The sequence below is a fragment of the Meles meles genome, chromosome 12, assembly GCF_922984935.1.
Source record: "Meles meles chromosome 12, mMelMel3.1 paternal haplotype, whole genome shotgun sequence".
Taxonomy (NCBI): domain Eukaryota; kingdom Metazoa; phylum Chordata; class Mammalia; order Carnivora; family Mustelidae; genus Meles; species Meles meles.
The window spans coordinates 35865563-35878473 of NC_060077.1; the positions used below are offsets into that span (position 1 = coordinate 35865563).

Consider the following 12911-nt stretch of genomic DNA (forward strand, 5'->3'; position numbering starts at 1 on the left):
TGCTTTAGTGCCCCTGCTTCCTCCAGCGTACTTGGTGATCATGAAAAAGCTTGTCTTGATGCATGAATATCACAGGTCCTTAATGGCTTCTACTAGCCCTATTCCATTTGCAAAATTAATAAGTAAACATTGAAATACCATCTCTACTTCCATAATGTTACCTCTCAACACACACACACACACACTCTCTCTCTCTCTCTCCAACCGCCCCCCCAACACACACACACACACACACACACACACACACACACACACACACCTCTACTTATCCACCTTCTAGAAGGTAAACTGTGGAGGGAGGCCCCGTTTTTTGCAAAGCAGATCTTTCACGCTGCCGCTGCAGACAGACCAAAGCTAATGCTAAGACTGTGGAAGCTAGGCGGGGCGCCTGGGTGGCTCAGCGGGTTAAAGCCTCTGCCTTCAGCCCAGGTCATGATCCCAGGGTCCTGGGATCGAGCCCCACATTGGGCTCTCTGCTTGGCTGGGAGCCTGCTTCCTCCTCTCTCTCTCTCTCTGCCTACTTGTAATCTCTATCTGTCAACTAAATAAATCTAAAAAAAAAAAAAAAAAGAAGACTGTGGAAGCTAGGAATGTGCTACCCACATTGCAGATGCTCAAGCATGAGGCTGTAGCCCCTGGCCCTTCCAAGGGCAAGCTGATGATTCCAAGGTCAGAGAAGCTGCACCTAAAACAAAAAGGTCACCTCCAGAGGGACCCTGCTGCCTCCACACACTCAGGTTTAATGTATGGGAGGCTGCCTGCCCATAACTGGCCATGATCTTCACCTCCACTCTTTGCCTTCACTGCCCTGCCCACTCTGGGAAGTAACCAGTTACAAATACAATGGGGGATGGAGAGGATGAAGAAAGCCACAAGTTCCTGGCTCTGCCATAAGGGAAAAAGATAAAGATGGGGAAGTATATTCAACTAGCTTCCTCAAAATTTTGGTGGGAGGTAAATGCAAATAAACATTATCCCATAAGAAAGTCACGAGGCTAGGAATTATCACCTGATACTTGTGCCCTCCCGTGTCTGTGCCCCCCCCTTACATCGTCCCTCGTGGGCAAGGTGGGACTTGGCCCCTAGATTGGAATCCAGGGAGAACTGTACGATGGGAACTTTGGGAATGTGACGCACTAAGGAGCTGGGAAGGAAGTGGCTCCTCCCTTGTGGGGACTGTTTGCTGCATCATGGAAACCCAGAAGAGAAGAAGGTGACTCCATGATCTCTCTGTTCTGCCAGATGACTTCATGCTGCTCCTGTGTGCCTCCTTGCAAAGGCAGATCTTCGAGGATGAGAACAAGGCTGCGGTGCGCATCATGGCAGGGGACAACGTGGAGATCTGCATGAACCTGGATGCGGCCTCCTTCAGCCAGCATAACCCAGTGCCGGATTTCATCCACTGCAGGTGAGCGTGGCTGCATAGGGCCAAAGCCACTTTGTGCGCATGTGTCACCCGGAGGACGTAGCTCCACTTCCGGTTCTCTCTCCGCCATTTTTTGGAAACTGGTAGACAGAGGGTTTGGTGGTCAAGCGACTGAGACTCTGAATTACAGATCTGGTTCTGCCTTTCTCATCATGGGCCACACATTTGCCCTCAGTTTCCCTCCACTTCTTCTCTCACAAACGTGATTCTGCCCCTTGGTGCCCCAGCAGAGACCCCTCCATCTTTACCTTCTGTTCCTCCGCCTCCTCATCTCTGTCCATCCTGATCCCCAGTTCCTCATCCTCTTTCCCTTCCCCTGTCCTCTTCCTGGTCCTCCATGTTCAGTGGGCACTGTGGTGGCCTGGGAACCACAGCCTGTCCCCTCCTGTCACTCCCTTTGTGTGCTGTCCCCTCAGGCATGCTGGTTCCCCTTGCAGCAACTTCTCCATCCTCTTCTCTCCTCTGCAGTCTGGTGGCAGCTGACCTTGGCAGCTGATTGTCCCCTCAGTAGAGTTTGTGTTGAAACCTGACTGAATTTCTCACTCTGTGTTCCTTCTGTGTTCTCTGGGTTCCCAAGTCTTCATGCTTTTTCTCACTTGCCACTCAGTCATGGCCGACACCCCCGCCTCCACTGTCAGCAATCACAATCCAGCTCTGTCCCCTGTGGTTGGGGTCACAAGGGCTGGTGGGATTGTCTGTGTCTCCTCACCAGCCCTGCACCTCCATACTCCCTGATTCTTACTAGTTAGTATCCACCCTCTGGGTCTGCAGTCCCACCTGGGAGAGGCTGTGCATCAGTGTGCAGCGTGGAGATCAGTCCTGGGCCAGCCAGTGTGTCTCTTCTCACCTGAGATTTGCTCCCCAGCTTCTGAGTCCCAGAATATCGTGTTTGCAGGGGATTGTTATTTGAAGAACTTGATCCTCCCACCCCCCCCACCCCGCCATGAGATATAGGCAACTTAGGGCAAAGTTCACTTCTACCTCACTTCTGTGCACGTCTGTTCCCCATCCTTGCCAATGGTTGTTGGCCTACAACACATAGGGTCCTGTTAGTAGTGATAGTTTTTGGACACTTGCTGTGTGCCGCCATCCGTTCCAAGTGCTTTACATAGATGAAGCCCTCTTACCCAAATGACCACCTGTGAGCTATTATTATCGCCATTTTGCAGGTGAGGAAGCTGAGCAAGGCTTTGAACCCAATCGACCTAGCTCCAAAATCTGGGTGCTGAGGCCCTTCTGTGCCTCTCAGTGACCTAAGAGCTCAGCATGTGTGGAACAAACCAATAAGTGGATTTGCTTTAAAACCATAAGTGATGTAGGGCGCCTGGGTGTCTCAGTCAGTTAAGTACCTACCTTCTGCTCAGGACTAAGCCCTGTGTCTGTCTCCCTGCTCAGCGGGGTATCTGCTTCTCTCTCTCCATCACTTACTCTCTCTCTCTCAGATAAATAATAAAATCTTTAAAAAATAAAAAAAAAATGATAAAATGGTAAGTTAGGGGTGCCTGCGTGGCTCAGCTGTATAAGCATCTTCCTTTGGGTCAGGCCCTGACTCAGGGTCCTAGGATCGAGCCCCACATCAGACTCCATGCCCAGTGAGGAGTCTGTTTCTCCTTCTGCTTCTGCCCTTCCCCCTGCTTGTGCTCTCTCTCTCTCTCAAATAAATAAAATCTTTAAAAAATAATAAAAATGAAAATTAAAAATACAACAAGAAATAAAATGATAAGCTATGTAGAACTAAACATTCCTTTTAGGGTTAAGTCACCACACTAAACACTAATATAATGTAAGACTTTCACTTTTTATCTCTTCTCTATAATACTAACAGAAAATATCAGTGCAGCTGATCTTTTTCCCTATCATAAGGGGAGAAAGATTAGGTTTTTTTTTTCTTTAAGATTTTATTTATTTCTTTGAGAGAGAGAACATGGTCAGGAGAGCAGATGGAGAAGCAGACTCCTCACTGAGCAGGAAACGCCATGCAGAACTCGATTTCAGGACTGTGGGATCACACTCTGAGCCAAAGGCAGACACTTAACCAACTGAGTCGCCCAGATGCCCAAAAAAGTATTTATCTGAAGGCAAAACAGTTAAATCCACAAGAAATCGTTCACAACATATGTTTACAATTTACCATGAATCAGACATAGTTTGAACAATTCACAGCGAACGGAAATCTAGAACAAAATGAATTATTTTATCACATCAGTTTGCAAAGTTGGAGAAAGACAAGTATGCAACTGTACAGTGTATTTATGAAAAGCCTAAAACTCGAAAACTGTGTACCCCTGGTGTTTAGAGCGGTGTCTTTGAAAACTTGAATTATTTCAAGCTTTTAGTTCCGTGTCTCAGTGAGTACTGCCACAAAAGTGCATCTCAGGCAGTAACCTGTCACACAGCATGACTGCGAGTGGGAAGCAAGTGACCACTTTGCCGTGGGAGGCATGGCGTTCCCCGCGCCCTCTCTGTGGGTACACACTCTTCTACAACTCTGGAAGGCAGCCTCTTCATCTCACTCCGTGTCCCTAGGGCACATTCAATGTACGCGGGGCTCCTCTTCAGAGCCACTTGATTGCTGTTTTCCGTGTGACTTTCAAGTTTGATCTTGTGGTTTCTGAGCCTGAAGCGGCTTAAGTGATTCCTGAGGCTGGGGCATGGGGAGTAGGAATTGCAAACTGTGGACAAGGAAGGGAAATCCACAGAAAGCACATGTTGTACTCACACACACGTTTCTACACACACTCACAAAATGCCAGCAGGCCGAGTCTGCTGACTCCAAAGTGTGCACGCATGTGCGCGCATGGGCACACACACACACACACACACACACACATCAGAAAGCTGTGGGGGGGCACCTGTGTGGGTCAGTCGTTAAGCATCTGCCTTTGGCTCAGGTCATGCTCCCGGGTCCTGGGATTGAGCCCTGCATTGGGCTCCCTGCTCAGCGGGAAGCCTCCTTCTCCTTCTCCCACTCCCCCTGCTTCTGTTCCCTCTCTCGTTGTGTATCTCTGTGTCAAATAAATAAATAAAATCTTAAAAAAAGAAGAAGAAGAAGAAGGCCCTGTGGGCATTCCGATATTACATTTCAAATGAATCACTGATTTCACTAGCGATGCTCCTGGGATGCTGAGAAATCCTGACATTGTATTCATTCTCCTTCGACTATGACATCAAAGAAAGGTGAAATAAATTTGAGAGGGAAATTTCATGTAAGCGTTTTAAGGGATTGAATATTTTACTCCCTAAAGAGTAAAGTTCAAAAAAGTTTGTTTACCCGACAATGTACCTTTTAGGAACAGCTTTCTCTAATGAGACTGAGCAGTGTAATTTATTTTGTATCAAGACGTTGCTTATTAACTCTTATAAAATAACAAGTCATTAATCAAATAACTGACCCACAGTTGGTTCTGCTCTGCTTCTTTCCTTACCTGTGAGGAGAAACAACCAAAGAAAATATCCAAGATAATGAAGCTCTAATTAAGCAAACACAGATGGGTCTTGGTTTGTAGGTACCACTACACTTGGCTGTCAGTGACCCATGCTCAGAAGCTCCCAGAAGCTGCCACTTGTTACGTAGTCACTGACCTCAGTTCTCCCTCACCTCCCATCATGAAGGTCGTGGGGAGACATCACTCCCCCCAAAAAAGGCATCTTGACTTCACTAGGGCCATCCAAAGACAAGAGTGTTAGATAAAACCTCCAAGTCCCACCGTGGCTGTGTGTGCTTTGTGAGAATGAGTTCTCATCGTCAGTGAGGGATTTCCACCTCCAGTAAGGCCTTCAATGGACACAGGTTGTTTTATCTGTTGGTTTCTAGTTCATTCCGTTCTCTCTCTTTGGGAGACATCTGTATCTTAGACTTTCCCCTGCCATACCATTATTCATGCCTCCTATGAGAAGACAGCAAGGAATTCTGAGTATTCTAGTAGTAGGCAGAAGATGCTGCTATGTGTGGGAAATCTGGCCCAAAAAAGACACTAATAAGTGTTTTCACCACTTACTTATTCGTCTCTTACCAACAGGGTGCAGATTTCCTATAGACAATGCAGTGTTAAGTGAAAGATGAGTACAGAACTCACAATATGACTGGCAAAGTGCTTCCATATTGAGTCAAATGGACGGTACAAACTCTTTCCTTTCTTACCGTGGAATCTCCTGCCTTAATTTTTGTCTGTTTGTTAATGAGTGTTGTCCTCTGATGGTTCGGTTTTGTTTTCCAGATCGTACTTAGACATGTCCAAGGTGATCATCTTCAGCTACCTCTTCTGGTTTGTCCTCACGATCATCTTCATCACGGGGACAACCAGGATCAGCATCTTCTGCATGGGTTACTTGGTGGCCTGTTTCTATTTCCTGCTCTTTGGGGGCGATCTGCTGCTGAAACCCATCAAGAGTATCCTGCGCTATTGGGACTGGCTGATTGCCTACAACGTGTTTGTGATTACGATGAAAAACATACTGTCAGTAAGTGCCTCCCAATGCATAACACATTTGTGGTTTTAGCACAAGAGTAAACAGCCCACTTAGTGGTTATTAAAAGCCCACTTGCCGGTCACACTCCTCTCTTAAAAGCCCCAAATAAGATGATGCAAAGTCAGAATTCAGAGAACCATTATTACTCTCTCATTGCCACATTAAGCAGACTCCCGTTTTCTTACTTCCACCATCTCAAAGTCACATGACAGGAGGACAGGGAGTTGTAGGAATACATTCTAAAATGTATTTCCAAATCAACATTCCATCTCTTCTGAGGGATCATTTATCACCATTCACACTTTGTGCTACAAACTGGCCCATTTATGAGCTGAATTAGTCATTGAATCTTTTTCAAACTGATATCGTGTTGGCTTACCTGGAAAAGAATTGTGAAAGTATAAGCCAGTAGAGGGTGGGGGTAAAACACATGTCCTTCCTCTACAAAGTTGAGTTGCTCTGCTATTAAATAGCTACATCCTGAGGCACCACGTCCCCCCCCCCCCCCCCGACCTAACAGGTAACTCACATGGCCCACTAGTCATCCCAGGATTGCATAAAATCTTTTGGACCCTAGGGACACCTTCTAAGTTATTTACTGTTTCAGGAAATTAAACAACAACCTTTCATGAGCTGAAGGAGTTCATACATCTCTCGCTGGCCCTAAGTCAAAGTTAAATCTTCCGCCTGCTGCTCCGGGGTACTGAGAGTGCATTAGAACGAGCCCTGAGCTAACAGCTTCCTGCTTCTTACCTTCCTGGTTACTGAAAGATAAGCTCACCTAGCAAGTCTACCATGCAGGCATTTAATTTTTTTTTTCTTTTAGCACGTGTATTTCTGTGTTTAGAGGTCCTCAAGAGCCAAGTCTGTGTCACCATGAATATGTATTTGAGTCATTTATTTTGTCTAAGACATTGAAATTCTAAGATCAGTTGATAGTAAAAGTGATTCTTATGCAGCAATTTTACCCTCCCCCCAATATTTATTTATATTGAGGGTAGTATTGAAAGTTCTTGGACAGAGAGAACAACAGAACACCGTTTCATTCAATGGCCAGTCTGATGGTGAGGGATCTGTTGCCAGAGGCTGATTCCTATAACCAGTCCTGGAAACGTATGGCTACAAAGTCCATTCGTTCATTCATTCTTTGATCCTGTAAACCTATATCGTAGACTTGCTAGGCACTGTTTTGTCTCGAAGAACTACACATAGTATTGCCTGCAGGTTTTACCCTAAGGAACTCATGTTCTAAGAGGGAAGACAGCCTACTTATTAATAATTATAATGTGGTCCATAAATGCTAATTACCACAACATTTTAGGAAACCAAAACAAAAAAGGAGTGCCTCATACCTTGCCTGAATAAACTGGGAATAGACTTCCTGGAGGTGATGTCATTTGAACTGATTGGAAACTTGAAAACCAGACTCAAGGGTGTTCAGAGAGACAAAGAGAGGAGGACATTCCTAACATAGAGTACCCAAACAAAAGCATGGCCATGTAGGGCAGAGATGGTCATGTGAAGAGCATGTTCCAGTGGGTGCAGGAACTCACGCTGAATAACTTTCAACTTGGGAACAACTTCCAAGTATATCCTCCTACCTCACATGTTCCCAGGAAATACACATAGTTCAGCCATCACCTTTATGTATTAGCTTGCAATCGTTGTCTGTTTAAACTTCTTCCCCCTCTGCATGTGAACTTAACATAAATCATTGTTATGGGAGAGACAACGACATGCCAATCAAGGAAGAATATTCCTTTGCCCAGAGAATTGGCCAAAAGAGCCTCAAAACGCAAGCTCTTTTCCTATTCTAGAACTACGCCATACAGCTAGTGTTTGTGATGCTCTCCTGGCAAACAGCATAGGTTTAATTTGTCCAGTTGTATAAGAAAATAACTGTACCAAGATCAAAGTTCTGGGGGGGGGGCTCATTGTTCATCCATTTGATATCAGAGTTTGGCTTGTTCCTACAGGAATCCATGATTTTCTCTATGAAAAGATGGGTACTTCTAAGTGCTGAAATCATCACACTAAAGATCTCCCTTTACTCATGGCATTTATTTTCCCCCAGGAAATCATGGTGCTTCCAAAGCATCAAATGTGCTACCCCATGGTGACTGAGATTTGAGGTTCTACAGGTGCCTCCTAGACTTGTTGGCACGGAGACTTTGTGAATTCCTACACAGACTAGGATCACAAAACATCAACCTATCTTTCTGGGCACAGAGTTTTCACAATTTGCCATTCCCATTCGTTTTTCAGATAGGAGCATGTGGATACATTGAAAAATTGGTTCAAAATAGTTGCTGGTTGATCCAAGCTTTCAGCCTGGCCTGCACTGTCAAAGGCTATAAAATGCGTAAGTATGCAAAGCAAATCTGAAAGTGGAAGGAAAGAGAAGGAAGGACAGTTGTATTGTTCAAATTTAAAATTGGGCCAAAGCACATAAAGAGAAAACAGTGACGGTGAATTCAACCTCTAGATGGAGGCAACAGGACTCTAGTTCATTACAAATCTATTGTCCATAACGAGGTGCTTCTACTCCAGACAACTTTGTTCATCCTCTGGAAACTTCTCAGACTCTGGGCTGGTCTGGAGATTGTGTGTGGCCCAGTATAACTCCCCAAACTTCTTTGAGTTACATTAGGAAGAGTTACAGAAGGCCATAGGCATGTGGTGGTTGCCACTAGAATCCTGGGTTGTCATAGTTCCTCTGGCTTTCAGGTACTTCTCTCCTCAGGAAGCTCAGGGATCTGAAGACTCAGAAAAACAACTGGGAGGACCTTCAGGGTCTCTGCAGTTCCAGAAGGTTCCATTTCCCTCCCTCCGCCTCTTGGGCCATAACCTAGGACAATACCGTGCTTGGTCCTCCTTGGCGCCCAGAATGGGGGCAACTTGACCATGACCTTCTCCCCACTGTGGCTTCCAATCTAGGCTATGCTTTGCCCACAATGAAGAGTAACTGGGAATTTGTTCTGATTTAGGATAAGATGTCCATTGATACTTCTTCTTCTTCTTCTTCTTCTTCTTCTTCTTCTTCTTCTTCTTCTTCTTCTTCTTCTTCTTCTTCTTCTTCTTCTTCTTCTTCTTCTTCTTCTTCTTTCTTCTTCTTCTTCTTCTTCTCCTCCTCCTCCTCCTTCTCCTCCTCCTTCTCCTCCTCCTTCTGCTTCTCCTCCTTCTTCTCCTTCTCCTCCTTCTTCTCCTTCTTCTCCTTCTCCTCCTTCTCCTTCTTCTTCTCCTTCTCCTCCTTTTTCTTCTTTCTTCTTTCTTCTTCTTTCTTCTTCTTCTTTTTTGGATAACTTTTCTTCTAATAGACTGTATTTCTGATTAGCCCAGATCACCATTCCCAGAAGAGGTAGTTTTGTTTTTTGTTTTTGTTCATTTGTTTATATTGGAGCATTACCTTTGGCATTGGGACATACAGACATTATTTCTCCATGGCCCTTGTTCAGGAAGAAAGAGATCTCTCTCCCACTGAGAGAAGCAGTCAGGAACCATACCTACCAAAGAGACCCTCCTGTGCCACAAGGTCATTTGTGGTCATTCTTACAAGTCAAGGTTGATACTGGATTTGAAACCTGTATTTTTGCTTATAAATAAACGTACCCATGCATCAGGAATTTGCTCCTACGCCTGTGGGATTCCCCAAGCCTGCTCATACCACAGATATTATAAAATAACAATGAAAATGGATGTTAATTTTTATTTGGTTTTTTTTCCTACTTTTTTACCCCAGCTGATGATGATTCCTCGTGCAAACTACCCAGTGGTGAAGCAGGAATTATTTGGGACAGCATATGTTTTGCCTTCCTTCTGCTGCAGAGAAGAGTTTTCATGAGTTACTATTTCCTACATGTTGTGGCTGATATAAAAGCTTCACAGATCCTGGCCTCAAGGTAGGTCGGGCCAAGGAATCAAGTGGTTTCTGTTAAAAAATCTCTCTGGAATTAACAGTACTCAGTGCTATTGCCTGAGATTGCCTGTAGGACTCCTAAGAAATTAAGAAATTTCTTCTAGGGAAACCGGTCCAAGAAGGGTTGAACACAAGGCCTTTAAAACCTAAAATAAACAAGAAAGTCTTTGGCGCACACTTACAAGGATCTGAGACACTATGGAAAGTCAAAGACAGATGGGTCGTCTAGAGCCCTCAGGGCACAGACCACTCACTAGAAGCAGGTCATTCTGGCCTCAGCCAAAGCAGTAACCACAGGCCATGTTGGTCTAGAGACTAGTCCCCACTCCTCTTCTCTGACTCTGTGTCTAGAAGATACTCCAGAAAATAGAGAAAAACACAATTATGTATTATTTTTCAGACCTCAGCTTGAGGAGTGTGATACTCCAGGCTCATGCTAAACTCCCTGATCTAACTTTTCTTATCCTTTCCATCCTTTCAATCTTTTTTCCCCAATGATCTGATTTTTTTCCCTCTGGACCACTGTTTCTATTCCCTTACTACCATCTTCTTCTTAATCCTATCCACTCCTTTTTCAGTTTTTCCCTAGGTCTCTGGGGAAAGACTGGGAAGAAAACTAGCCATTGAGATCAGGTCGTGGTACCCTAGCCTGCTCTGCCCATCTCAGAAACACTGGCCTCTCTAGATCCTATCCGATCTGTGGTGTTAAATAGTCTGATAAACATCGGCTTGTATCATATGAAATTTCCCCCAAAATCTATCATTTTGATTTGTGGTTTAGACTAACACATTTTTATTTATACCGCCAGTGTTCCTAGAGACTCTTCTTTTCCTTTGCCAGGATAAACAAAATGTTTATTGCAGAAGTCCATTAATAGAGGAGCGACTCCTGGCCTTTGTTAACTAACTTGGAGCCCAGTAGAAAGAATTTTCAGTAGGGGACCTACATTTAATCTGAGGAGTTTGGGGGTACCCTAGGCCCTCACTATACATATGAACAATGACTTCATTTTATGTACAAGAGTGACCCAGGAATTTACCATTATAATGGTTTTTCAAACACACAGGACATCAGTTTCATTAGAGCACAATGTCTTGTCCTTTTTTATTTCTTTTCTTTCTTTTTGGGGATTTGTCCATGCTATCTTGTCCTAATAGTAATTTTATTAACTCACAGAACAGCTGGTATTTGTGCTGATAAATGTGTCTTTTTGCTGCCTTCTGAGCATTTTTGGTCCTTAGACATCCAGGACATAATAGTAAGCCAGCATTTTTCCTAGGAGTTATCACAGTTATTTAGAAAACATATTCCTCATATTATGGAAACTGATAGCTTTGGTTTAGAGCACAACTCATGCCTGCAAAAGAAAAGCCATGTCTTGGGGACGCCTGGGTGGCTCAGTGGTTTAAGCCTTTGCCTGCACTCAGGTCATGATCTCAGGGTCCTGGGATTGAGCCCCACATCAGGCTCTCTGCTCAGCAGGGAGCCTGCTTACCCCCCCCCCCCCCATCCTCTTCCTGCTTCTCTGCCTGCTTGTGATCTCTGTCTGTCAAATAAATAAATAAAATCCTTAAAAAAAAAAAAAAAGAAAAGCCATGTCTTAAAAATAAACAGCATTTCCAAAGAATAGACCTTCATTCATTCATTGATAAGCTCTCTGCCTACTGTGTAACAGGAAGGTGGCTGCTTGGTCCTGCCCTCAGAAAGCTGGTGGGAAGAGGGACATATCAACAAGCAGTCACCATGCTGTGTAACTACTGTGGTGGTAGGGGACCTTCAGGAAACTGTGGGAATTATATCAAGGGTACATAAACACCTGCAAGGGGCAGGAACCGAGGCCGCCTTCCATTCTAAGCTGCAGCCTGAGGGATGAACAGGAATTAGAGGCGGGAGGCAGGAGACACAGCCCAAGTGAAGTTACCAGGGGAAGTTTTAATGAAGAAACCCTGAGAAGTTCAGTGTAGCTAAACACAGAATTTCGAAGGTGAAGATAATGAGTGGTGATGAATTAGCTGGAGAGATAGGGAGCAGGCTGGCTCCCTCCCTATCAGGAAGCTGATAAACCATGTTTATGACTTTAGAAGTAATCCCACAGATGAGAAGAAGCCAGGGAGTGATATGGTTACAGCTGTGTTTCAGAAGCCCACCCTGCCTGGACTGTGGAGGACACAGGACAGGTTAAGTGACTACTCTAATGATCCAGGACCAAGACAGTGGCTCAGACCAGGAGGAGGTAAACTAGGAAGATATTTAAGAACAAAACTGGCACAACTGGAAAGTTGATTGGAAGGAAGGGAGGTGGGGGTGGAAAGGAAAAGAGGGTAGAAGGTGTTGTGGAAAGGATTTTGATTGAAGCCAATGGTGGTGCCAATCCCAAATGTAAAGAAACCAAGAAGTTCTAGGCTGGGAGGACACTGACCACAACTGGGGAGTTGTAGGGCTCGTGGGCTCGTGAAACTAAACCCGTGGTGAGTCCAGTGGACAGCCAGGATGATAGGTCTGAAGGTGGAAATGGACTTGAGTGTCATCATGACACAGGTAGATTTAGAGCAGGTGAGTGGTTGGAGAGAAAGTGTGAATGAGAAGAGGACCCCAGGGAGCATCCACTTTTAAGAGATGGGCAGAGAAGACTAGAAACTCTGAGCCAGCAAGGAAGAAGGAAAGCTGGAAGAGCATGGTGCTTTAGGAGCCTGAGCAAGGCTGCTTCAAGGCGGAAGTCCAGCAGACAGGACATACAAACACAAGACTGAAAACTGAGCATTGAAGGCAGTGACCTTAACATGTGGGGGGATCAGAGCCCAACCAATGAGCTGAGGTTAAACGGAAAGTCTTGGAGACAGTGGCTGTGAGATACTTGTGCAGGGATAGTGATGGAGTCTATACATAGAAAACTGTGCAGTGGACATTTTTTTTTCTAAGATTAGTAAGATGTGAGCATGTTTGCATACTTCAGAGGAGGATTTTGTAGCAGCAGGAAGGCTGAGAATGTAGAAAGAGAGGTGAAAGGGCAGGATGGAGCCCTTCAGGCTGCAGGGGGGAGGGGCCAGAGCCTAGGTGAGGATGTCCCCTCTCCCACCATCACTGCAGGAAATGGTGTC

At 45.0% G+C, this 12911-nt stretch overlaps 1 protein-coding gene across 5 annotated transcripts in view; it reads left to right on the forward strand.

Annotated features, from left to right (window-relative positions):
- The window catches only part of PIEZO2 (piezo type mechanosensitive ion channel component 2), a 456862-nt gene that overhangs the window by 374632 nt on the left and 69319 nt on the right, over nucleotides 1–12911 (forward strand). For all 5 annotated transcript variants that reach the window (XM_046025850.1, XM_046025845.1, XM_046025846.1 and 2 more), the window contains 4 exons: nucleotides 1243–1408; nucleotides 5644–5887; nucleotides 8162–8258; nucleotides 9636–9795. In XM_046025850.1, the coding sequence (XP_045881806.1) occupies nucleotides 1243–1408; nucleotides 5644–5887; nucleotides 8162–8258; nucleotides 9636–9795 (667 nt within the window). The remainder of the gene's footprint in view (nucleotides 1–1242; nucleotides 1409–5643; nucleotides 5888–8161; nucleotides 8259–9635; nucleotides 9796–12911) is intronic.